At 41.2% G+C, this 27,587-nt stretch overlaps 2 protein-coding genes across 2 annotated transcripts in view; one reads left to right on the top strand and one right to left on the bottom strand.

Annotated features, from left to right (window-relative positions):
- DYNC2LI1 (dynein cytoplasmic 2 light intermediate chain 1) overlaps window positions 1-13,157 on the top strand; it is a 32,837-nt gene extending 19,680 nt beyond the window's left edge. Inside the window, exons 8-13 of the mRNA XM_048483012.1 lie at window positions 2,156-2,233; window positions 3,867-3,943; window positions 5,095-5,165; window positions 5,613-5,710; window positions 5,921-6,013; window positions 10,208-13,157. Of these exons, the coding sequence (XP_048338969.1) occupies window positions 2,156-2,233; window positions 3,867-3,943; window positions 5,095-5,165; window positions 5,613-5,710; window positions 5,921-6,013; window positions 10,208-10,270 (480 nt within the window). The 3' untranslated portion in view covers window positions 10,271-13,157. The remainder of the gene's footprint in view (window positions 1-2,155; window positions 2,234-3,866; window positions 3,944-5,094; window positions 5,166-5,612; window positions 5,711-5,920; window positions 6,014-10,207) is intronic.
- On the bottom strand, window positions 11,247-27,415 carry ABCG5 (ATP binding cassette subfamily G member 5). Its single transcript, XM_048504827.1, has 13 exons — window positions 27,360-27,415; window positions 26,840-26,961; window positions 25,478-25,614; window positions 25,107-25,205; window positions 23,764-23,896; window positions 21,524-21,663; window positions 20,757-20,886; window positions 16,573-16,789; window positions 16,012-16,217; window positions 15,755-15,893; window positions 15,075-15,260; window positions 12,845-12,957; window positions 11,247-11,440 (listed from the first exon to the last, which is right to left on the bottom strand). The coding sequence occupies exons 1-13, from the start codon at window positions 27,413-27,415 to the stop codon at window positions 11,247-11,249; spliced, it is 1,872 nt and encodes a 623-aa protein (XP_048360784.1).
- Window positions 27,416-27,587: the final 172 nt, after the last annotated feature.

Raw genomic sequence — 27,587 nt, 5'->3', positions numbered from 1 at the left:
GGTTCCACTGTATAGTGTGTATTTTTCATGTGAGCATTTTTCCGTGTGGGTATTTTCCTGGGGGGATTCAAGACAGTGAGCATTTTTCTGTGGATATGCTTTCCTGTGGGCTTTTTCATAGCGCCATTTGTAGGGCATGGGAGACTTGTGAGAGCCAGGTGCTTTCTCATCTCTCCACCCTCCCCATCATGATCAAGTTGATTTCAGTTATGATATGGGTTGTGAGTGATCAGCGAGTCAATGCTTGCTAATAACTGCTAGATAATGTACTGCTGTTACAGAGGAAGTGATTTCACTTGAAACTTCTAACTAATCCAGGCATCTCGGCATATAGAAATAATATTGACTTGTCTCTTGAGCTATTTCAATCGCCTTACAAATCACTAACCTACTATTTCTCTAAGGTAACACAGGATACCTGCTCTATCCCTACCTCTTCATTGGCCCCTTAGCCATGTGTACCTACACTGCAAATGTTGAGTTCTTTTCTTTCACTGTGCCAAGTCTAACTGCCTAACTCATTTGGTAGTTCCCCCTTTTTCTGTTTCCCTTTCACAAACCCTGCCTGAGGTAATGACAGAGTTTCTCTCTCCTTAACACTCCACACATACACACATAAAAGGTTCCACAGTCTCTTACTGGCTGATTCTGTTTAGGCAGAGATTTACTCTCCACTAGTCCATCAATTGGTGCAATACCCATACATTAGGGATGTGCACATCTGCTTGATTAACAAAGACTGAGAGAATAAAATATATGTTAGGTCCCCAATACTCATGAATTTAGTTGTAACTGTGTGTTTCAGACATCTAGTTTATTCTACATAGTTTATTCCTTTCTGAATCTGATTATAATGTGTTCCAGTTACATAATTAAAATACCAGTGAAATGGAATGAGCTCCCTTTTGTACCAGCAACAACTTCAGTTTTATCTTCTATGCAATATTTGAGCAGCAACAAGTTGGGCAAGAGTACTTTTTGGGGATGTTCTCATTATTTGCCCCCTAGGTGGCAGCAGACTATATTCTTGCACAGTTAACTTCTGGTTCTGAATAGTTTCTACACTAAACAATGTTACACACTTAGAAAGGTTTAGCTCTGTTTAGGATAGCACTGTAGCTTTGTTTGTTTACTTGGATCCCACCTAGATTTCCATGGGAGCAAGGGTAAAGGGTGACTTTCACCAATTCATCTCTCCCACAGCATCCCAAAACACATTAGTATAAATCAGAAAGAATAGACATATGAATCAGAGTGAAAATGTCCTCATTTTGAGACAGACATATGTATTTGAAGTGGCTACAGTCTCAAGATCTTTTGCAAAAGTTACTAGGCGTAAGAATGATGATACGACGTATCAGTTAATGGAAGAAACATAAATGATATGTGTGTGTATATAAGTGGGATAGTAATTTGAGACCATATTTATTTGTTGAATTAGAAATTTGTATTGCATATTTTGAAAACATCCAGTCTCATTTAGTTAGATTGTATATTGATTTAGATAGCATAAAAACATGGAGATCTTTACTTTTGTTTGGACAAGTTGTGCATAACAGTATAGATTGTCAGAATAATGTTTTTCCTTCCACATAAGGAGGCGAGACCCCTGATAGCCCAGGCTAGCCCGACCTCATCAAATCTCAAAAGGCTAAGCAGGGCAGTTCCAACTAGTGTTTGTATGGGAGGCCTCCAAGGAATACCAGGGTTGGGATGCAGAGGAAAATGGCAAACCACCTCTGAACGTTCCTGCCTTGAGAATGCCGCAGGTCAACTGTGACTCGAGGACACTTTCCAGCACCAAAAGGGAGAAGAGGTCCCCCCGCAACAATCACACTGGAAACTCCTACTTTAACTTACATGCTTTTCCTGGGGTGCTGCCCTCCCTTAGTGAGCAAAATTTTAGGGAGGAAGGCAAGCTGCAACTGGAAGGTGGCAATCAGAAAAAGACCTCTTCGATGTGTTGTACTTTTCACATTTAGGATCATTAGCCATGATTTTACAAATGCCTATGTATGTGGAATGAATATTTTGAACTGAGTTAGTTTGAACTGACATATGTAGTGGGTTAGATGTGTCGAAGTTCTGTGATGTTTCGTTACATTGTTGTAAACTGGAAAATTATTAGCTAAATTTTTCTTGCTCTCCTTTCTAGGAATTTGACTCAGAGGTGAAAAAAATAGTATATAAGACTCTTCGATTCATATCTCATTATTATGGAGCATCATTAGTGGTATGCATGTTACTATACTTCATGAGCATAACTCAACTAATGTTACAGCATTCTTATTTGCATTAATTTCGCTGGGGAAAAAACCCACTGAAAATGGCAGCATCTGTTATGGACTGGTTAACAATCTCGCATCTTTGGGTAAGCATGTCCCTCAGTCCTGCCCCTCAGCAAGCAAGCCAGCTTGATGCCTCCGTGGGCTGCTGAGGTTCTGACAGGAAAGGGGTACCAGCTGACATCTTCCTTGGGTGCCTCCTTTATTCTTTATCATAAGGTAACACTGAAAGCCTACAATGTAACATGACAAAAACAGGCAATGGGTTTGGATTTCATTTCTTGTGTTATTTGTATGTACCATGAATAACAATGTGGACTGAGAAGTGGAAGAGAACCATTTAACATTAAATATTTTCTTCATTTATCACATTTGTGCCCTACTCCTACTGTTTCCCCAAAGACCTGGAAGTGGGAGCTAGGTGGGAAACTTTTTTGATCCAGCACTACTATTTTATGGGGGTTTTATTTGTTTGTTTTTTGTTATTTTGCATACCTGCATCAATGAATGCTCTATTTCAGTAAAGTAAATAATTAGGATTTTCTTACATGCAACCAAATATAACATTACCCTGTTTCTCCGAAAATAAGACATCCCCTGAGAATAAGACGTAGTAGAGGTTTTACTGAAGTGCTAAATATAAAACATCCCCCGAAAGTAAGACGTAGCAAAGTTTTTGTTTGGAAGCATGCCTGTTGAACAGAACACCAGAGCATGCAGCTGTGGAGCAGAAAAATAAGACATAGCGCATCTTTGGGAGCAAAAATTAATATAAGACACTCTTCTTTTCGGAGAAACACGGTAGGTTTTTTTGGATTTGAGAATTTCTGCCTGTTACTTCTTTAAGGGCTAAGTACCCCCAAAAAGACTTTATACTACATTGTTTAAGTAAACACATTTCTTATGATGCAAAAAGATTTGTTATATGAGCAGAAGATTGTGAATTATTTGCTTTATATTTTGTCCTTTTAGAACTGATAAAACTACTTATAAATTTGGCAGATAGCTGGAGTTATATTGTCTTAATTATTTGTACTCATGTGCCATTTCTGCACGGCGACGATGGGGGTTGGGTCGCAAGTGCTCCGGCGTCGCAGGGCAGGGGGCGTGTCCCCAGGCCTCGGCGACGCGCCGGACGGCCACGGATACGGTAGGTAGAGGGCGGAAGGGGAAGAGGGTGCCTTGGAGCCACTGCCGTTTGTACGGCAGCGGCTCCAAGCCGCCGTTTCCCATAAACCTCGCTTCCCAAGTGAGGTTGGGAAACGGCGGTTTCGAATCAGCTGCGCCCCCTGTGCGAATGGCTCCCTGGGGATGGCGTTTTTGCCGTCCCCAGGGCGCCATAATCCGCCCGTGTGGAAAGGGCCTTAGATTTCCTTTATGTACTTGACTATTTATATTAATATCAAATTCAGATTTATTCATACCATTCAGATATTCTCAGTGTGAACGTTATTTGTAACTTGCCATTGTTTCACACTTTGCTTGTTACTGTACTAAAATTACTTAGTTATACAGCAATATTTTACTATGGTTACTACAGAAGACCATAAAATAAGATTTTATGCTTTATTCTTTTTTTAGTTCACTAGCAAATCGGAAGCTCTACTGCTGAAAACACGTGCTCTTATTAACCATTTAGCATTTGGCTTTGATAGAAGGTTTGTTTTAAAATACTCTTTATTATGCAGTCATCTGATGCGTTATATATAGAAGATGTGTTATACACATTTGTTTGTCTTAGAGTCTTTCAGAGTCCCCTGACTGACTACTGTTATTTTTCAAAATACATGCATATTATAGAATTGTTCTGCTTGGAACTCAGCTGCCTACATGAAGGACTGTTAATGTTCTTCACTTGGGTAGGCAGGGCTTTTTCGAAATCTTGGTGGACTAGGTGTATTTTACTTTGATTTCAAGAAGGGTTGCCAGGTCTGGGTTAAGAAATATCTGGAGATTTTGGTGGGGTGAAGCATGAAGAGGGTGAGGTTTGGGAAGGGGATGGACTTCAGTGGGGTAAAACAACATAGAATCTACTTTCCAATATGACTGTTTTCTCCAGTTGATCTCTGTCACCTGGAGACCAGTTATAATCCCAGACAACCTCCAGCTACAACCTGGAGGTTGGCAATCCTTGCTACAAGAAGTCCAGGGATTAAATCCTGAGCAGGCAGTTCCAGAGCCCCATCCAGTTATTAGTCATGAACAGCCCAATCCAAAGGCGGGGAGGGGCAATAGAGGAGCCACATGGACAAAACCTGCTGCTGTTTCCAAAGAGGCAGTCGACAGTGCAGCTGCCAGGAGAGAAGGAGAAACACATTTCTCTCCCAGAAAAGCTCATAGTAGCATATGACTTATTCCACCCTTTTTGGTGGTGTATGTCTGCACCTCCAAAGGGGGATATTCCCAGGCCAGATCTGCACTGGGAGCTGGCCAAAGTCAGCTCTGCCCACAGGAATGCACCTGGATGCCCGCGCCCATGCTGGTGCGGGCTGTTGCTGTCAAAGGGTGCTGAGGGTGGCAGCTTCCAGGTTTGGGCACTGCGTAGTTCTGCAGCACTCTGCCGCTGGCATAATAGCCTTGCTGACATGTTTGCCGCTTACGCTGGCGGAGGGGGTATCTGCATTGGTGCGACACTGCACTGCTTCCAAAGCTCCACTTGTGCTCTCCCCCTGCCCTTTGGATTGCACTGTTAGTCTGTGCTTGATCCATTGATTTCAGTGGCCGTACTTTAGTGTGTACTTTAGCTGCTCTTGATTGGTTTCGGTAGCTGATATTAACCTGCTGATGACCTGTTCATATTCTTTTAAAGCAAATCCATGTCAGTGGATCAGAGTAAACCCCTCTTTATCCCAGCAGGACTGGACTCTTTTAGTCAAATAGGTTGGTCATTCTTTTTATCTAGCATTTTTTTCTAGATAGCTTTTGGAAATGTGTTTGTTTGTTTGTTTGCTTAAATGTTTGTTTGTTATATATATCCCGCCCTATGCCTGAAGGGCTCTGGGCAGGTTACAACAGAATTTAGACAATGGGAGAGTACAGGACAAATGAGCAAAGTTCTTAATCTTCTTCTAAATGTATCCATGTATGAAGAAGTTGATCACAAAGTGTTGTCTGCTCAGCAGTTTTCATTTGGAGTATCTACACTTAATATAATACCATCAGAGTTGAAAGTTAATTAGTGCTTATTCTGAAGAATTAATTTTTTCATGCTAATGGTTTTGCATGCGGGGCATTTTATAGTTCTTTTCCTCTCCCTTCATAAATTATTGAGAGTAGATTGAGCCACACACTTTATTTTTCTTTGAAATATGATCTTATGATTGCTAGGCCCCCCTCCTGCTTCCGATAGTGATATTGGAAAGTTGCATGCACAGACACCCATGGATCTATGGAAAAAAGTATTTGAAAAGAAATTTCCACCTAAGGTAGGCATAAACCTTTGCTTCTTTGAACATTCATTGTTTCTTGTCATACTATTTGTTGAGTCAATAGGCTACTGCGAACCTACATGTAAATCACAATTTTATTTTTGTTTGTTTATTTTGAATATCTATATACTGTATTTGCATGTAGCTCAAAACAGTTAAAATGCAGAACAGTGTCACAATTTGATATTTTACCTTTTTGAATACCAGAACATTGGTGTTTTTAAAGAAGTCAGGGACCCAGCTCAGGATCCACAATATGCTGAATATGAAGTTGACGCAATGCGAGCTCAGAAAAACCAGGTATGTCACTTTACTGTGGCTGCTTATATTACTGTAATAAAACTAGGGCACTTTAATGGCATAACTCAGCAACTCTAGACCTGCTGAAGTTCCATATCTTTGAGCCATTCTAGGTAGAAATCTCCCAACAGCCATAAAATTTTCTCTGTGGCCTTGGAGAAACAATAATCTCTCAGTCTAACCTAATGTGAGATAAGAAGGGCCAAGCCCTTTGTACACTGAAAAAAAATGATATAGAAATGGCAGGATAATGTGGAGAAACAGTACACTTCTTTGTATTCCATAACTCGTGTTGTGGCAAGAACAGGAGACATAGTCAGTATTCCTTTACTTTAGGAGCACCCTGGACCACTTGCGGCACTTCTCTTTTGGAGGCCTAGCCACATGGAGAGTAAACAATGAATTTTGCCTTTACGCATATTTGTAGGTCAGGACCATTTTCCAAGCTCTTGGTCTGTTTTCTGTTTTCCTGCTAAGAAAAAAAAAGTAATGGAATTTAAAATAATATGGCACCTTTTATGTAAAAATGAAGTATTGTTAATAATTTACTCCTATCACTTCATTTACTTCACAAAGCAGTTCTTTAAAATGATTATGACCCCTTTTTAAAGCACTATTCCACTTAACAGTAGATTGGGATTTAAAATAGTTTCAATGTGGATGTGAACAACCTTTGAATAAGCAGTTTTTCCTTAAGCAAAAAAGTGACGTTGCATAATGGTAGCACCCAGCTGCTAATCTAAAGTAACCTTGTATTTTCTGTAGAAGTTTCATAATTCACTCTGTAAACTTAGGGTTTACTTCAGTTTAGCTGGAAGGCAGTTCATTGACCATGCCTTGAAAACCGAGCCAAATGCTAAACACACTGATATTTTAAATTTATACTGTTTAATTATGGTCCTAAATTAAGCTGCAGTTCATATATATATACTCCAGACTACTTCTACTAGCCAGCAAAGGAAATGACAGGTTTATTCCAGACCATTGATCTAGAGTTGCCTCCTAAGTATTACCATTTTTTAAGCTATTAGGCAAAATTAATCTGAATATAAATTTTTGTAGACTATACATTTACACATGGGAAATAATTAATGGCTTGCATAAGCCTCATACATTTTGGTACTTTTATTTTAAGACTGTCACCCAAGTAGAATTTTCAGTTTAATTGCCTCCTGAATATGTTTTTATTTACAGAGGCACTAAGTCTAGGCTTATTGATTGCATTTTTAGTAACCAAAATCAGCCACTGTGAAGAGCTGCTTAAGTGATACTGAAAATTAATATTTTCCCATGTGGTTCCTAATTCCCCCCACCCATGTCTTTTTTTATAAGGATTTTTATCTTTATTTATGCTGTTGGAAATTGGTATTGCTTTTGTTACTTGTACTGTAACAAGAAAAAAAACCTCTTTGAAACAGACAAGTTTTTACCATAAGAAAATTATCTTCAGCTATTTCCCTAAAATTTCCACCTTGAAGTTCAGTTATTATTATAAGATTATTGTACAATTTGAACTGGCTTTTATGAAAACATTTTGGGGTTTTTTTATATATTTTATTTGATCTTAAAAGCTGTACAATAACCCTGCATACATCTGTAAGAAGACAATTCTGTGGCTATATTCAGTTTTTAAATGCATTAGGATTTTCAATAATTATATGAAAATTGAGAGTGAAGCGTCACCTATCATAAGTATTAAATGCTTCAGAAGCCTAATCTTCTCCCCCACCCTTTACAGTCCTTTGTTCCATACATTCTTTCAAAAGATAAAGCATTTATAGAGAGAGTAGCATTTATGTTAAAACGTAGCATCAAACATAATGTATTGTGTTTCTGTTTGTCAGAAGCATTCAAGCATGGAAGCATTTTATTCCAGCTGAAAAATATACTTTTGTGCATTTTTTCCTGATCATTTTGTGCTGCTCTTTGGGCTCAGAATGACTAGCTATAGTGTTTAATTTGCTTCTCATTCTTTGCCCAATATAACTGCTGACATTAGGGCCGTGCATCTGTAAACAGTAATGAGACTCTCCATTTCTAGACAAGCCTTCTTAAGAAGGGCATGAAAGAAACTCTTGCTAGTACCTACTGGTCCATCAGTGTTTCTGTGAACCCTTATGCAGTGACATAAAGCAACCATATAGCCCATATGTTATAGAACTCTTGTGATTTGATTAAAACCTATAGTGCTATGAAGGAAAAATGTGTCTAACCATGGATATTAATGGCTGTCTAAAATTATGGAACGTGGTGTACAGAATCAAGATATACTGCTGGTACTAGAACCTGAAAATTCTGCCCAAAGGTATCTTACCATAATTTCACACAATTTAAATTAACAGTTCTTTCTCTATGGCTTATATAGAATTTGCTTTCCTCCAATTATTTGCTTTATGAACATAATGACATAAAATATGCCTTACTGGATAAGATATGTGGTCCATCTAGTCCAGAACTAGAACCTTGTTTCACTCACTGGCCAAAGTTGCTGTGAAGGGACAATGAGCACCTTCTCCTGAAATTGCCCTCCCAGCACTGATATTCAGAGGTTGGCTTCTTCTGGATGTGGAGGTTAGTTTTAGTCATTATTGCTTGTAGAACTTGATGGATACATTCTCATGGAATTGTCTAATCCTTTTGCCCTTGTAGACATATCTTGCCTGACGGTGTGAGTTACTGTTTCCTTCATAGAATCTATCTGGTATATTTTTACCCTGACCCTCCTCCAAGAGGTGCAGGGGTGCAGATTTGCTGCCCCCTCCCTCCCTCCTGCTTTCAGTTTTACCACAACTAAACCCCCTCTCCTGTTGATAGACATTTTGCACACAAAACTGAACATGCCCTTAGTTCATGGACGTAGGTAAGGGGGGGTTCTCGGGTTTGAACCCCCCATTCATGTCCGAAGCTCCGCCCCTCCGTTTGTGGGTTTTAAAAACATTTTAGTGCTTTTTCGGTTTTTGGCCTGCAGGGGGCGCATTGTTTAGGCTAGCAGCACCAAACTTTCAGGGATTGTTTGGGGGACTCTCCTGATGATACTACCCATGTTTGATTCAGGGGGTCCAAAGTTATGGACTCCCAAAGGGGGTGCCCCCATCCTCCATTGTTTCCAATGGGAACTAATAGAAGATGGGGGCTACACCTTTGAGGGTCCATAACTTTGAACTCCCTGAACGAAACTTCACCAAACCTGGGTGGTATCATTAAGAGAGACTCCTAAAGATACCCTGAAAGTTTGGTGCTTCTAGCTTAACCATTGCACCCCTGACAGCAGGCACCCCCCAAATTTCCCCAGATTCTCCTTTTAAATCCACCCCCTTCGGCATGGATTTAAAGGGAGAATCTGAGATCCTCAGTTTAGAAGAAGAAGCAGAGTTTGGATTTATATCCCCCCCTTTCTCTCCTGTAGGAGACTCAAAGGGGCTTACAATCTCCTTGCCCTTTCTCCCTCACAACAAACACCCTGTGAGGTGGGTGGGGCTGAGAGAGCTCCGAAAAGCAGTGACTAGCCCAAGGTCACCCAGCTGACGTGTGTGGGAGTGCACAGGCTAATCTGAATTCCCCAGATAAGCCTCCACAGCTCAAGCAGCAGAGCAGGGAATCAAACCCGGTTCCTCCAGATTAGAATGCACCTGCTCTTAACCATTACGCCACATTGAAAGTGATGCTGTTTCAGGGTGGGGGATAATCCACCCCAAAACAGCATCACTTTCAATGTTGTTTAACTAGGGACCCCAGATTCTCCCTTTAAGGTGGATTTAAAAGGAAAATTTGGGCTCTCTAGTTTAAACACCATTGAAAGTGCTGCTGTTTGGGGGTGGATTCCAGCATCACAGTAGTTGCCCGGAGAGGAGTGTGTGTGCAAAACTCAGATTTTGCACCAGGCTCCATTTTCCCTCTATGCCACTGTCCAGAGGGAAGGGGCAGGGCAGGGCAGGGGAGTCTGCCATCCCTGACTTTGGAGAGCTGCTTTATAAGCGCTAGGCCAGGGGTGGGGCTTGGGGAGGCGTGGCCATGCCCTAGGGCGGGTGGGGGTGTGGCCCCCCCCGAACCCCCCCCCCATAAAAATCTATACCTACGTCCCTACCTTAGTGGTGTGCCTAGGTGAGGGACTGGGACCTGCTCAGACTAAAAATAGATGTCTAATTGATGATATAATGACTGATAATGCTTCATTATTATATTTTTCCATTTTAGGAACTAGAACAGTACAAAAGGAATGCCGCAAAAACATGGAAAGAGATGGAGTTTGATTCTTGACTGACAGAGATACCTAGCTCTCATCCAGATTTCAATTTTAGTGTTGTATTTTTTACCTTTATATTGGATTTGTGTACATTTTATACACTTGGTAAAATATGTAATATACCTACAGCAAGTGGTTCCACATAATTGTGACTATCAGTTAATGATAAATACCAGTGGATTATGCCTGAATCTCCCATTTCACTTGTTCTTTCTAAGAAGAATCCCAGACATTACATGATGAGAAATAGCAGTACATGTATGTTGTATCATTTAATATTGGATAAGCTGAGAGCAAATGAGGAATCACAGGATGGGGGAACAATTTGGACATATTTTCTACTTAGCTGGCTTCTGTGTAGATAATAAAAAGCAGCAAAACTAAGCCACCAACAGATGAAGTCACTGGGGTGCTGTGTGGTTTCCGGCCGTGAAAGCCTTCGACAATAGATGAAGTCATGATCACTAATCTTTGTCCAAAAGAGGGAAAAGGCCTAAAAAACAGCCTTATGAGGTCTAAGAATGTTCCAGAAGGGAAAGAATATCAACAATGACTGAGATGACAATGTGTTGTTCTTCCGATTCTTCATAGACCCCCAGGTTGTTATGAATGTATTAAACATTAATTTAAACTTACAAAAACAAATTCACTGAATGTGGTAACTTTAACATTTTTTAATTTATTCAAAAGCATCTATAGTTCCTTCTGTTTCTCATAATACAGAAGATTTGTTCCTAAGACAACCTAAAAAGAATAAGTGAAAATGCATCAAGTTGCCTCTTCTTGGATCATCCATTGAATTTCTCCAAGCTGAATTTAAGAGAACTTTTTTTCTCATTTGTTTGCTTTTGAAGTGTCAATGAAAGACTAAATGGAATGAATTTAGTCATTTAACAACAGGGGAAAGCTTTGATTGTACTTCAAACTGTACTTTCAGATTCAACAAAAGTATAAAAAAGTTCTTTTACAAACCATTTAAATGCACCTTTATTATCTAAGAATAATAATATCCCTTATTTTAAAACTTATTATTGCTAGAATTACAAGTGCTGGGATAAAGGAATATAGTAGTAAAAAATCCATTGTGAACCGGGACACAGCTCTAGGATAGCTTCTTTCAATGAACTGAATCCCATGAGAGAATGGACAGGAAAATCCAACTCCAGTGGAAAAGTTGAAGTGACCTGCCAAAAGAATATGTTTACATTATGATGCAGTATTGCTGGTTTTGAGTGTAAAACTTGCTTGAGAACATACAGTACAACATTAAATCGATATGAAGAACTAAGTGTCAGTGCTGGTTAAGCTGCTGTCACAGATCCCCTCAGAAATGCTAGCCATTTGATTCAGGGGTGGTAGAACTGAGCATAGTTGCAAACTGTGGAGTCTCATGTAGCTTTATCAAGGTTTTTATCTCATTAGCTGAGGTAGCTGGAGGCACTTCTCTCTGGTTTCTGTTCATTCCCATATGGGATTAGGCATGAACGTACTTCAGCTTGGAAATTTTGAGAAGTGCACAGATCCAAAGGATAGGTCAGCACTTTCCTGATTAGTGCTCTTCTAACCAATATGAAACTTTGTTCTCATTAGCAAACTCATTAATTCTACTCCTTCCAAATTCTGGTCATCTAGTTTACTTATTAAAAGTCTTTATATCCCACACTCTTCACAGTTTGCCTAAGGCAACTGAGCAACAAAAATCCAATTAACATCAAAAATATAACGAAGTAACACAATAAACCAGAAAAGCTGAAACAATAAAACCAACAGCATTTTAAAATAGAAAACAATAAAAACAGCAATAGCAGGGCATAAAAGCAAACAGCGAACAGGCAGAGCAAAGAGATAATACTCAGAAGCCAGTAAATTAGGTGGCAAGGGAGCTTCAATCTGGAGGACAGTTATATGTTGAAAAATACAGCAAAACAGACTGAGGTGTCTTGTGAGAGGAGTTGGCTGAGCTGACTTGGGGAGCTGAAGTGGGGAAGCAGATCTGCTGACCTGTAGGAGTGCCTCTTTGCTTCCATAAAAGTTGCCAACTCCGGGTTTGGAAATACCTAGAGATTGGAAGGTGGAACTTGGGGGGCTAGGTTTTAGGGAGGGAAGGGACCGTGGTATGGTATGATGTTACACAATCCCCCTTCCAAGGCAGCCGTTTCTTCCAGGAGAAGTGCAATAAACATTTTGAATAAATAGATAAGTGATATGTAGTTTGAAGATCAGTTGCAATTTTGGGAGATCTTCAGCCCCAAAGTGGAAACTGGCAACCCTACCTTCACATGTGCTGTACTTGTATACATGTAAATAAAGCAGATACTACAGAAATGGGAGAAATCTCCGGTGCCCTCTCTTCCAACAAGAACCCACTTAGGCAAATTCTGGCCTTGATAATCTCATCCCTTGGAGAACTGGGTTGTGTGTAACTGCATGTACATTGGGGAATGTTTTTTATCATCTCATCCCTTGGAGTACTGGGTTGTGTGTAACTGTATGTACATTGGGGAATGTTTTTTATCATCTCATCCTTTGGACTACTGGGTTGTGTGTAACAGTATGTACATTTGGGGAATGTTTTTGACACTTACCACCGCAAGTGAATTTTAATCTCGAAAACTCATTCACAACAAGAATCTCACTGCCGTACTTTTGGAATGTAAGATAACTCAGCATCTTAAAAGCAATGGGCATGTCCTCCAAGCTCCTGACAAAACAAATAAGATAAAAGTGAGTGAACATTTGTCACAAATGACTACTCCCTGTTGCTTAAACACTCAAATATCTGCAAGTCTTCTTAGTTTTATCTGTTTTATCTGTGTTGCCTGGAAATGGACATACTTACAGGAATTTGTGTTGTCTCTGGCACATTTGTACCCAACTTTAGTAAAACTGCTAATGACTGGACTACTGAAATATATGTAGTGCTATGTAACAGTTTACCTCTGTGACATGAAATCAGGTTTATTATTTGCATTTTCATAGATAATATGGGGGAGTGGCAGGGAGTATGGTTTGTTCGGGTTTTTACATGAAAAGAAGCACATGAGGGATGGGAGCTAACCCTCCTCCTCCCACCTGGCCTTCATCTCTTCAGACACTTTTCTTCCAGGCCAGCTCTGATACTGAATATGAGACAGGCTAGGAAGACAGGGAGAAGTTCAAGGCAGACTTCCCATGCCATCTACCTTAGCCATTGGAGTAAGGGTTAATTATTCTCTTTAAAGAAGCAGAGCATATAGGATCATTCGTTCTGTTTGATGTTGCCTCTAACCAAAGCCCTTTGATCTCTGAACCTGCAGAAACGTTCATAGAGCTTGCCTCCCTTTCCCCTCCCCCCGCCCCAGATTTTGCATTCACAAAGAGATCCCTGGTTAATAATTAGATGGGAGTCTAGCAAGAGATACCAGGGTTGCTACACAAAGGAAGGCAATGACAAACCACCTCTGTAAGTCTCTTGCCTTGAAAACTCCACAGGGTTGCCACAAAAATTGGAAGCACTTTACACACACACACACACACAAAATACTGTTACTGATTACATTATTCTGGAGCTCATACTATAAATTACCATGTATTTACCACAATAATAATAAATTTCCAATCCATAGTATTTCCAAGTGCAAGCTCTAATTGCTTCTATATTCTACAGATTTCAGTGACAGAGCATAAGCATGTACGCAACCATCCCTCTGAAATCGATAGTAATTAAAAAGATTCAGCTTTGGCTGGCTTGTATTCAGTGGTGGGATCCAAAAATTTTAGTAACAGGTTCCCATGGTGGTGGGATTCAAACTGTGGCTTAGCGCCAATGGGGCTGGGCGGGGCAAAACAGGGGTGTGGCCGGGCATTCCGGGGGTGAGGCATTCCTGGGCGGGGCAGTGGCAAGGACTCAGCCACTGTGCCGGTCCTTGGCTGGGAAACGAATGCATGCAGGCTCAGGCTGCCACGTACGCCGGTGCACCTCCTGCTAGACTGCTTCAAGTTCTGCGCACTACTGCTGAGAGGCGGGGCGTAACTAAGGCAAAAATCACGTGGCAAAATCACCAATTAGTAACCCCCTCTCGGCACACACAAATAATTAGTAACCTACTCTCGGGAACCTGTGAGAACCTGCTGGATCCCACCTCTGCTTGTATTCCAATTCAAGACTAGAATTAGATTTTATGGCAGACATGGAGCTGCCACTGAGAACAGAAGATTTGTGTTGGCCATAAAATCTAACTCTAGTTTTGAGTTGAAATACAAGCCAGCCAAAGCTGAACCTTTTTAATTACTACTGATTTCAGTTCTTTTGTTATTATTTTCTCCCAGTTCTTTTGCTATTGGAGCCCAGCTACAAGAAAAGTGCCAGAAGTGAAGGTGCGCAGGGAGATGAGATGGGAAAGATTTCATTCCAGGGAGATGAGATGGGAAAGATTTCAAACCATTCTCACCTGCGTGGTGTGTATTAGCAGTAGATATCTCTGAGGAAGGCAAACAATAATGACAGTGAAGTAATTTTTGGGAGCTTTTTCCAGAACAGCTGGGTTCAATATTAAATTCCAGAGTAACACTGTTGCTATTCTTCCCACCACATAATGAATACTGGATTTTAGGGAAGGGGGAAGTAGCACTACATGTCGGTTCCGCAGTATTAGCTTGAACAACATCAATAAAATGATAGAGAAAAAAGAGATGAATTCTGCGACTTCTTTTGACTTCCAAATTAAATAGCTATCTTCAGGGAAGACTACATACAGAATCTTCCTGTGCTTGCATAGCTATCAAGAGTTCCTGATAGCATATTATCATTAAAGACCCAATTTGTGGGTAATGCTTTACCTCATAAGTCCACTTCCTACTAGGACACCTGCTATGGTAAGTAGCATAACTCCTCCATTGATGACATTGGGATTTTGAATTACACCGAGAAAAACAAGTGTAAGCAGTTCTCCTACTATATGAGGTACTACAACAGCAGCAAAGAAATATCCAAAACTTGAAACATCTGGGTATAATCCCACAGTCCTGTAGAAATAAAAACATATTTTTAAAAGCAATATTACTGTACCATCTTTTAAGCCACACAGATACAGAGGGAGGGAAGTCTCTGAGCAAGTAAATGAGATTACTATGGAAACAGTTTGCTACTAGCAGATCATCCACTAGAAACAGCTGTGGATGGAATAATATCTTGGAGAGGACCAAAGCAGAGGGTTTTTTTTAACCTGAGTGTGCTTTCAAAATATGATTCTTGTCAGTCTCAAGTGGTATATACCTAGAAAGACTGTGTTCTGTAGTTTACCAAATATGGAAACCAACCTTTACCACACCATAATGAGTTTAGATCGACTCCCTTTTTGTCATGAGAACGTGTGATAGAGTGAAACCCACAGTGCCATTGCTTTTGCTTTCTTTAAATCTCCGAGAAGGCAAAGTGTTATTTGACAACAGTGCAAGTCTTATTCTTGACAAGTAGTAATTTATATGCAGAAAGATTTACTTATCTGCCATGCTCTTACCAGTATATAAAGATGCTAAAGAGTGCTATGCTGATGATACTGAAGGGCAAGAAATGAAGTATATAGGCAAGCAACATCTGCCATTTTGAGTATAAACCGTCTTTGCTTTCTTGGTCTGCTACAACTCGTAATGCAGGAACTGAAATGTATACAAAGGGAAATTATCCATTGCCACATAAAGTACATATCTCTTTTGTAGAGTTTTAAAGGGGAATCCTTTTTTTTTAACACTTAGCAATAAGAATGTAGAAACTTACACTGGGCCAGAGCATTAAGAATTCCTGTATATGGGGGTGCACTCATACACTGGTAAAAGAGCCCAACACGATCTTGCACTGCTCCTGTTAGAAGATCATCATTCAGCCTCAAGAGGAAGGATGCGATGAAAAAGCCAAACAGTAAGTTTTGGGAAAGCCTCATAATTATCCCAGCCTTGTCTCTGGAGAAATTTCTTGTTGTCCTCCTGAAAATGAAGGATTATTACTGCATTGTGCTAGTGAATTCTGCTTCAACCCACACCAAGATATGCTTGCTCTGCAATAGGCCTTACATTAGGTTTGCCAAACACTGCCTTGGCAAATGCCAGAATATTCTGAGGAAGGACCTGGGAAGAATGGAGTTGGGAGAAGATGTGACATCACTTCCAGGTAATGCTCTAGGAATCTTCCCTAATATTAGTGATTAAGGCCATAAAGGCTTGGGGAAATTGCTCAGTGGTGGGAATTTGGGAGCAAGGGGAGGGGTTTAATTACTGTTGGTAGGCAACTGGCAAACCTTCCTGGCATGCAAAGCCATTGACTTGTTGGGGAAGCACATACCTTAAAAGAATCCATAGTTTGGAGAAAGCACTGGGGGTGTCTTTGTATTTAAAAGGTATAGGAGGCAGGTCTTTCTCTCTGTACTTTGTTTCTTCAATGGTCTTCAGAGTTTCACAAAAATGTTCTGAGCTTTTATAGGCTGCAGATATAGTTTGAACTCGGCTGTAAGTTTCCAGTTCACGCACTTTGCTTTGAGTGTCTACTGATGTTACATCCACTGAAATATTCATACAATAGCATTTAATTAATCCTGACTTTATTTTATATGAGTGCATTTTTACTCTTCATCTTAACCCAATCGCACACTTGCAAGGTTTGTACTGTTCACATATTTAATGTGCTTGCTGGCTGTGAATGCTTGACCTGACCTGTGGAAAACTTAATGTGCGGCTGAGCCTTCCATTCAAACAAACTTTCCACCAATAAGATGGTCTGGTTTGATGAAGGTGTCAAAACCATTATCAATTTTTACATTAATACTGTTTCTCTTCTGTGATATGAAGATTATTTTTTCTTTCTACATTACAACCACTAGTTTATACTGATATTAGTGGTTACTATGGCGCTCCACCTCCCCAGCCCTGCCCGTTGAGGCCTGGTCCTTCCCACCTTTGCTGATCTGGGTGTTGTCCAACCCGTTCTTGGCCTCAGGCTGCTGACCTGGGGTTCCTAGGAGCTTACGCACCCACAGTTTGCCTGGGGCCCTGGCTGGCCCTAGCAAAACACTCTCTTCTTCCACAGCCTCCTCCCCTCCACCTGCCCATGTCCCTCACTCTCTTCTCTTCCTATCAACTTCGCTTCTCTTCACTTTTTCCACATCCTCCTCCTCTCTCCTTCACTCACAACCACCCCCTTTCCTGCCTCCCTTACTCCCTTAAGTCCTCTTGCTCCCCCTTCCTTCCCAATCACTGGTGTCTTCCCCATGATTCTCCCCACCCACTCCTAACCACCCAGGCCTAGAAAGTCCCAGATCCCACCTCCCGCCCATCCAACTGAGAGGGGCCATACTGGGTCACAGGCTACCTCTCCTGGGACCGCCAATGTCGCTTGGGGTGGTCCTGGCAGCTGCCAGTCCTTTCCTAGGGCCTCAGGTGAGCAAGGCTGTGGGACCGTGCTTGTCTGGGCCTGTGCTCTCGGGCCCGACTTGTCTGGGCGCTTGTCAGACGTCTCGCAGCTCTGACTCTGTCTCCAGGTTGAGGCGCACGTCCCGGCCTCACCTGGGCGAGCAGGCTTAGCCACGCTGCTCTCTGGTCGGTTGGGGCCCTTCTCCAGGCCCCCGGTGAGTTGCAGAGGCTTGGGTTGGCAGCAGGGAGGCGTCCAGGGAGGGGGGATCCCCTGACCCTGGACAGTTACATTTGTTTGGTCTTCAATAAAAAGTTATTTGGGTTTCATGCATCTGCTCAAGAGAACATTGCTTTTTTAAAAAATTAATTGGTCATAAAGAAATAAATTTGATTAACTGACTAAAACAGGGCCTCACATAGAGGAGCTAAAGAAATGTGTGCAGAGTAGCAAGAACTGAGTGACCCGATTTTATTTCATCTCAGTATTATACAACTGAAGTTTCATAGGGCAGACATGTGGAAACAAAGGGCCATGCCTCTGGACTGTATCTCTTCCATTGATGAGATTTCTTGCCTAGCAGCAGGCAGTTCTAGCAAAATCAACTGTTTCCAGTTGGTACAACAATCTCTAAATCTCTCACCAGGTCTTGAGCCTTATCAGAACCAAATCCAAGATCACTCTGGTTGTCTCTGTGACCAACAGTTGCACAGTGATTTCTACAGCATGACACGAGCAGATGTTTACCCAGTCAATAATAATGTTGTTGAAATCTTCCAGTATCATAACATTACCTGCTTTAGTCATCTCCATTATTTCCTTTTCCATCTCAAGATCAGCCTCAAGGGTTTGATCAGGTGAGTGACAGTACATCTCCAATTTAAAGGGCCCAGTATTTCCACTCATAACACTTCTGTTCAAGAGTTCTCTGCCTTACTTGATTCTATGCCCTCTTTAATGTACAATGCAACACCTCTCCCAACCTTTTCCTCCCTATTCTGCCTGTAGAGCTAATACTCAGGGGATAACTTCTATATCCCATAGATCAGTGATGGCGAACCTTTTCGAGACTGAGAGCCCAAATTGCAACCCAAAACCCACTTATTTATCGCAAAGTGCCAACACGGCAATTTAACCTGAATACTGAGGTTTTTGTTTAGAGAAAACAGTTGGCTCCGAGGCGTGCGTTACTCGGGAGTAAGCTTGGTGGTAGTCGGTGACTTTGCTTTGAAGCAACCGTGCAACTCTTCCAACGGGTGAATCATGACACCAGGAGGGTTTACTCAGAAGCAAGCCCCATTGCCAGCAACCGAGCTTACTCCCAAGTAAAGGATCACGCTTTAGTTCATGAAAATCAGTGAGGCTTAACAGCGCTTAACAGGGTGACCTTCACTGCTCCCCCAAAACTAGGTCTTAGGTTTAATGCTAATAATCAAGCCCAGTGGCCCAGGCCAGCCTAGATGTGTGTGTATGAGGGGGGGTGACTCTGTGCATGCCCACAGAGAGGGCTCTGAGTGCTACCTCTGGCACCCGTGCCATAGGTTTGCCACCACTGCCATAGATATTCCCCATTCCACCACATTTCTAAGATACCTACTAAATCTAAATTGTCATTTAACACCAGCTCCCCCATCTCGGTTTGGAAACTTCTAGCTTTGGCATATAGACACTTACAACGTGTTTCCCACTTCAGTAACCCTCACCTCCCTTGGCTGCTTTGTAGCCACACGAAGTCCTCCTTCACCATCCTAACTTTACTTCCAACTTCTATTATGCACCTATCAATATTACCTTGAATGTTTACATCATCATCATTTTGGACTGATGTTCCAAACCAGAGGCTTCCCAGGTCCTACTGGCTTTCCCCCCGGGATTAGTTTAAAAGCAGCTCTGCTACATTTTTTATATTAACCACCAGCAGCCTGGTTTCCTTTTGGTTCAAGTGAAGCCTGCCTCTTTAATACAGGTTTGGTTTGTCCCAGAAAGTTCCCAAATGCCTAAAAAATCTAAACCATTTCATTCTGCACCACTTTCTCGTCCATGCATTGAGACCCTTGATCTGTATCTATCTGCACAGTTGGCTGCACATAGAACTGGCAGCAATTCTGAGGACGCCATCTTTAATATCTTGGCCTTTACTTTTCAGCCTAGCAACCTTCATTTTCCCTGCACACAGTTCCCTCCAGGACCACAAACGACAAGTACTGAGAAGGGAGATGTTTGTATAAATTTGGATCAGGAGGAAATGACCACCATTTGAAAGGCATGGACTTTCTAATAAGAGACATGAAATGGATGGGGCTGTGTGCTGGCCATTCTGAGAGCTGCCTTCCTTCATCTCATTACCTGTTCCCGCCACTGCATGGCCAGGTATGTGGCAGCAGCAGAACACTTCAGGGAGGAAGGAGTGGGTGCTGCCATCACCACTGCTACATGCCCAAAGCTGGGAAGCAGTGGAGTAGGAGGTGGGCAGGCAGAAAAAGTGGGAGTTGTCCCACACAGCATAAGGCAGTCAGTGGAGAAGAAGATGGAAGTGGGAGGAAGGAGGAAGGAAATGAGAGGAGACAGAGTTGCTACCGCATTAACCAGGCAGGCAGAGGCAGTGGTGTATCAGGCAAGTGGACAGATCAATGAGTAGTCAGCACAGAGAGTGGGCAGCGCAGCATGCGGCGGGGGGATTGATGGGATTCCCCCCTCACAAGTCTCAAGGGTCTCCCATGTATAATTTCTTCATTCTAGATTTTTCTCTATGAATGAACTATGAAAAGCATGTTATATTCTGTTGGCCTAAAACTCACAGCACAAGTATGGAGAATGTGTGCAATGCTATTTGAAAATTCACATCATGAAGTACTGATTTGTTCCTGCAGTAAACCAGCCATGCTATTTAGCAAGACTATCTGCTTAAAATAAGAATTAGACACCAGTTCTCTGAAAAACTTCATGACCCCTACATTTCAGTGAACTAAGGAAATGTTTGAAAATAGAACAACAGCTGAACATGATTGTTTTGCTCAGGAAGATAATAAATGATCTCTGCCCTGGAAACCAACCCAAACATCCCTCCCAATTTGTTTGGCTAGAAGCAGCTGTCTTTTAAAACCCAATTTAGAAATGCTTACCATAAAAATCAAATGGGTTGGAATGTTCTGGACATGTGTAACCACAGTCCCCAAAAAATGTGATCATGTCTGATGGGCCTCCACAGAAAATCAGTTCTCCAAAACTCATGATGCAAATTTTGTTAAATACCTTGTTGGAAAACACACAAAAATGCATTACTGTGAAAAAGTGTCTAATAAGAACAAGGTTTTGAAAAATGCACAGTGCATAATAATAGAAGAAAGTGTGCTCTGGGTTGCAAATTAATGATTGTCCTAAAGGGCTCAGATACATACACATTTGTGTAGAGTGTTGCTTGAGTCAGAGCCTCTGCAGTCTGCTTATACGGAAATCTGTGTGTACATGAATGAGCCTCAAGTTGTGGCTCTAACCTTCCTCCAAGGAGCATCTTCCATCCTTACTCCAATGTAGGTGGTTATTCCATAGGAAGGATGCTGGGGCAAGTCTTCAAACTTTGCTCAGTATATGGTAGGATAGCAGTAGGATTCACTCCAGAGCCTTGGGTTTTCAGCAAAATTCTCTGGTAACTCTCATATTGGGGTGCAACAAGCCAGTGCTCTAGCTTAGGAGGCTTTCTCCAAATGAAGTAGCTCTTTGGATGGAGGAAAAAACACTTCAATTGGAGGAAGACTCCTTAGACTATGGCATTAAAGCATTAAATTCTGCTGAGTAGAGTGCCTGGATTCATCCTATTGTTTCCCTCATGTTCAAGTATTGCTATTTCAAAGCCTTCAAGAATGGAAACCTGTTTCTGGATATTTTTTACCTGAAAAAGTTCTGATCGTGGTTGATGGATTGTAATAATTACTATCTTTCCTTTTCGAGCAAGTTCCGAAAGCAGCGATACAATCTGATTGGCTGTCATGCAGTCCAGACCAGTTGTTGGTTCATCTAGCAACATGACCTCTGTGAAAACAGCAAAATGTATTGTCGAAGGCTTTCACGGCTGGATTAAACTGGTTCTGGTGAGTTTTCCGGGCTGTGTGGCTGTGATCTGGTGGACCTTGTTCCTAACGGACACAGTGTGTAACAGACTTTTCTCTGTGATACACCTCTGAACATGCCAGCCACAGATGCAGGTGAAACATTAGGAACAAGATCCACCAGACCACAGCCACACAGCCCGGAAAAACCACCAGAACTAACTATTGAAAGTTCAGCTGCGGGCAAATCCGTATGTTCAAAATGGGCTGCTGATAGGTGCCCATTAATAACAACTGAGATCCGCTGTTCCCCTCCCAGAGTCAGAGGAGTGAAAGGTTGAACGCCATCTGTTTTAAATATTTATGAACTTGGAGCGCTGCATTTTAACTGATATAAATTTTAGCATTTTATTCTATTTATCCACTTGTATGTATTATGTTGTGAACCGCCCTGAGCCCCTCGGGGGAGGGCGGTATAAAAGTGGAATAAATAAATAAATAAATAAACAAACAAACAAACAAATAAATAAATAAAAATAAAAATTAAAAAAATTAAAAAAAGGCAAATACAGGATTCCCACTTCCGTGTTAGCCTCATGGGGTTTAACCCTTTCCCCTTCCTCCCGGTCAAAACTTCCCCCTCATTATTCTCTACCACTGCCTGAGGCACTGGAGAGCCACTTTCAGTTTGAATAGACAATGATGAACTTGATGAACCAAGAGTCTGATTCAGTTTTAGGCAGCTTCATCTGTTTGGTTCATTCAAACCAATTGCCTTAAAAATGTGTTTCTCTGCTTGGAATGATACTGTAATTCTTTCAAGGTCTACACTAAATTAGAAGAAGACTATTAATATTTATGAAATAATTAATAATTATGGAATAATAAATGGAATAATTTTCCTATTTGCTACATACATTATATGCAAGCTACTTTTGGTCCCTATTGGGAGGAAAGGTGGGGTATGAATTAAATAAATTTTAAAAATAGAATCATAGAGTTGGAAGAGACCACACGGCCGTTGAGTCCAACCCCCTGCCGTGCAGGAAGACACAAATCTTGAATGTTATTTAAAAAATACTGTATAGCAATTTTTACTTTTAGGAATTAACAAATAGGGTTATTGAACACTGTCTTATACTGAGCCAGGCCACTAGATTACCAAGGACAATTTTGCATGCTCTAACTGGCAGCAACTCTCCAGGGTTGTAGGTAGATATCTTCCTCTTATCCTATTTCCTGATCCACTTAACTGGATAAAGCCAGGGATTAAATTTGCAAAGCTGTAGTGCCAACCCATTTTCCCACTGCGTTATTCTGAACTTTATGCCATAAAATCAACTTCAGGCACACAAATACCTATACCTCATTGTGTGTACTAGTCCATTCATGAGTACTTTATTGTGCATGAGTATATTATTTATTTATTTATTTATTTATTTATTTATTTATTTATTTATTTATTTATTTATTTATTTATCAGTCTTATAGACCACCCAACCCCCAAAGGGCTCTGGGCAGTGGATGGCCTGGATGATATAGATACTCCTATGCCAGTGAAAAAAGTCTCAGTGGATGGAAACATGGGAGGTTCTCATTCAGATTATTAATGTGACAAGACAACCCATTACAGATGCAGCATGGACTTTTGATGGAGGGGTGAATTTTGTGGTGAAAATGACACCATCAATATATGAGCTGAAATAAAAGATCCAAAGTTACCAGGCTCAGAGACTTCTTGATATTCCAGAGGGCTTCTGCAAAGCACTATTCACAGAACTGGGCTGGATGGACCACTGAACAGCTCCTCATATTCAGTAGTAAAAACCAATGGCTGCCCTATGAATGGGTTACTGTAAACCATTTGCCGAAACTGAAACTCAGACTCTGTTAAATCACTGCTGAGTTGTGTTAAGGATGCTGGGCTCCTCTTCAAGGTAATGGCTTTGGCTCCGTGACAGATGGGAAGTTCTATTGAGAAACAGTGGGTGGAGGTGGGTGGTAGGAGTTTATACTAAATGGCAGTCTAATAAAAAAGGACAGAATAATTGTTTTGTTCTGAAAAGCTACATGCCATACTCACGGGGATCCTGTAATAACTGTGCTGCAACTGAAACACGGCGTTTTTCACCCTCAGAAATTCCCCCCAAAATACGGCTTCCAATTATGCTGTTAGCAATATGACTTAGCCTCAGCTCAGCCATAACAGCATCAACCTGCAAAAAGAGTGACAAATCAGGAAGAACTTGAGGTATAGATTTTCTGCCTGGCTGCCTAAACATCCTTCAAATGCGACATTATAAATAATTCTACACTTTAATACTCTTAATTCAGAATGATCATGGAACAGGAGGACCCTGAAGGCTTTGAAAGAGAAAGGCGTTATCATACAATTTCAGTTAATTACTGAGAATGCCATCCTAAATAGAGTTATATCCTTCTGAGTCCACTGAAAACAACAGGCTTAGAAGGGTATGACACTGCTTAGGATAGTGCTGTCACTCACCTTCAGCATGTTGTGTTTCTATTTGATTTGCCTGTCTGAACTGGAGTGGATGGAATTTCTTCATCCTTTTCAGATCAGAGTCACTACAATGCATAATTAGGGCTGTGCGCGTTCCACAATTCAGTGTTTTTATGTACAGGCACAGAATTTAGCTTCCTGGAAACCTGACCTTCCATTTAAAACCAAAAGCAGGTTTCTAGCCCTTATGGCTAGAAAGCCAGCATAGTATAGTGGTTAAAGTGTCAGATTAGGATCCAGGAAACTATCGGTACGTTGGAATCCCCACTCTGCCATGGATGCTTGCTGGATGATCTTGAACCACGCACACACTTTGAGCCTCTCAGGGTTGTTGTGAGGATAAAATGGAAGGGAAAAGAATGATGTAAGCCTCTCAGGCTGCCCATTGGGCGGGAATGGTGGTATAGAAATACTAACAGAGTATATATTGCTCAGCTCCCAATCAAGCTGCTTCTGTACATACTGAGATGTATTTTACACTAACAATGAAGCCAATAGATATTCCAATTCCCACAAAATAATGATAATGGGAAGAGGATTCTTAAAGATTTCTGTATGCTTAGGTTCTGCTTCTGGCCTGCTGTGTGATCTCAGTGGGCTCATATGGGTGTTAATTTTTCTGGGATCACACTGACAATTGCACTGTTGGACTTCCTCTCTCCCCCACCCCCCTTTGCTGAGAGAAGAAGTAGATCTTCCTGTTATTAATTTATATGTTCCAATATCCATCCCCAAGATAAATAACAAGGTGCCCAAGCTTTCCCAGTTGGGTTGCCATGCTGCAAAATATTGGACTGCTTAAATCTCATTGGATTTTAAGCAGTCTGCAGGATTACAGCCTTACTTTCCAAGTCTTCCTCAAAGACATCTAACAAATTTTCAAAAAAGAAACAGGCACACACCTTCTTTTTTATAAAGTCATGGGAACGCTTCTGAAGGGCCAGCAAGGCAATGTATGTCAAAGATTCTTCAATGGTGAGGTAGCTTAGTAAAGTATCATTCTAAAAGAGAAAAATGCAGCTGTTTTAACCCTGTAGGGACAACTTAACCATATAAATTGATTGACTTCTGTGCAATCAATTTAATGCAAATAAACAGGACCAGAATAAAATACGCAGGTTGTCCCTTTTTCTCACAATTGGAAACATGCAGGCTAAACACATGAAAGGAATATGTGATCATACTCCAAATCCCCATGCATTCCTTGTCTCTGGGTGTACACAGAATATGTGTAGAAAAACTCACTTTATAAATGGAAATTTAAAAACCAGACCTGGAGAACATAAGAACAGCAGTCTTGAAATTGATCCCGATGCAGTTCACGTCCATTGATATAAACTTGTCCAACAAAACTGCTGTTATGGCTGAGTCTTCCTGCTATGGCATCTAGCAGTGTTGTTTTCCCAGATCCTAGTGCAAATGGTAAAGAATGATGATTTGCCAGCATCTGAAACAGCCCCTGCCGGGGGGGGGGGGGGGGAAGTCTGCCGACTCTGGCCTCGGAGAGCTGCTCCGCTGAGCCTCCCAGGGCCTCAGAGAGCTGCTCCGCTGGGCCTCTCGGCCTGTCTCTGACTGGGCAGCAGGGTGTGGTGGGTAGAGTGTCATGCTGAGATTTAGGAGTTCGAATCCCCAGTCTGCTGCAGAAGCTAGATGGATATCCTCCGCCCAGTCATGTGTTCTCTGACTCTGCTACCTTGGAGAGCTGTTGTAAGGATGACAGTGGAGAGCTCTGGGCAGAAGGATGGAGTTCCCAAATGGATTTTAGAGCACTCCCTTCTCTTTCTTCTCTACTAAGCTCCTCCAAATGTTTATATTTCTGTTAATATATGTTTATATCCTCCAAATGTTTACATTTTTGTAATGTTTTAATGTTTACACTTTGCAACGTTTTATAAGTATTATTTTTATAAGTATGTAAGCCGCCTTGAATCCCTTGGGAAATTGGCGGGGTAAAAATGTAAAATATAATTTTTTAAAAATAAGTAGTGAGGCTGGGACGGGGCTTGGGGGGACATGGCCACGCCCCAGAGGCGGGTGGGGGCGTGGGCCCCCATAAAAAATCTATACCTACGTCCGTGACAGTATTTATGGTATGAAAATGTAACTTGATGATTTCTGCCAATAACATCTGCAACAATAATATCAGGCCAGGTTGGGTTCTCTGTTCTGGCTGATTTGCAACCCTCTAGGTTGCTTTTGAAAGGGGGAGCTTAGAATCTGATTCTAAATTATTTCTATAGCTTTTGAACTGCAAACAATAACTTGTTCTATCACAGCCATATTGATAGGCAATAGATTTAGCATAGATGCCACTGAATTTTTGTAACCATGACAACCACACACATATACATCCTTATTCCTACTCCTTAATAATTGTGGATGTTGGATTACATCAACTTTCCTGGAATCATATTAGCCAAAGATCCCATAGGAGATATTAAGCTGTTTTTCCATCACAATGCTTGTTACAATTAAAAAGTAAAATCAAATGTTACAAAATACCATCAACAATTACAGTGCAGACAGACTTGGGTCTCCTAGATCCTAGTCTGACATTCTAACTATTATACCACACTGACTCTCTAACATAGCAATTCTGACCTTTTGACTTAGACACAGACATATAACTACTTACCAGAATTTCCTAAAATGGCCATGATTTCACCACTTTCTATATGAAATGAAACATCTTTGAGAATCTGTCTTGTCCACTTTTTACAGTATGATGGGAAATCCCACCATGGTCCTACACGCTCCCTTAAAGAGGGAAAGAAGAAAGAAAAGCATGCACAGTGTCATTTGGAAAAATTAAAAGACTTCACAAATGTAATCCAAGGATCTCTGCTATCACAGGGCTTTAGAATTGTGCTGCCCATCTTTTTGAATCTAAGAAGAATCAGAAATGCTATGCCAGGTTTTTCTCACTATAATTGGTCTACTTTTACAGGATGTAAGCATAATTTAGGTGCAATTTAAAAGCTCCTTTTTATCCTCACAGCAACCCTGGTAGGTGTGACTGACCTGAGGTTACCCAGCAAGTTTCCATAGCAGAGTAGGGGTTCTAACCTAGGTCTCCCTGATCCTTCTAACCAATATGCCAAACTGGCTTTCTGGTGGATAATTGTTATGGACTCCCATCTCATGCATTTACTTACCTGACTGTATAAGACACGTTCAGAATACTAACACTGTTGTGAGGTATTGAAACCATCGTCTTGTCTTCTCCTTGGTGTTCCAGCGATATAGGCCCAAGAAATAGGAATGTTTTTCTCTAGTGATCTTCCAACCGCTGGTAAACTAATTAATCAAATTAAAACACACGTGTTCCGAAAGTATTGTACAGAGCAACTCTTTAACTTCTGTAATCCCAGTCTGTTGCTTCT

Source organism: Sphaerodactylus townsendi, linkage group LG01 (assembly GCF_021028975.2).
Source record: "Sphaerodactylus townsendi isolate TG3544 linkage group LG01, MPM_Stown_v2.3, whole genome shotgun sequence".
NCBI classification, from domain to species: domain Eukaryota; kingdom Metazoa; phylum Chordata; class Lepidosauria; order Squamata; family Sphaerodactylidae; genus Sphaerodactylus; species Sphaerodactylus townsendi.
The sequence above is the reverse complement of the archived record's forward strand: the minus strand, read 5'-3'. Positions and strand labels throughout refer to the sequence as shown.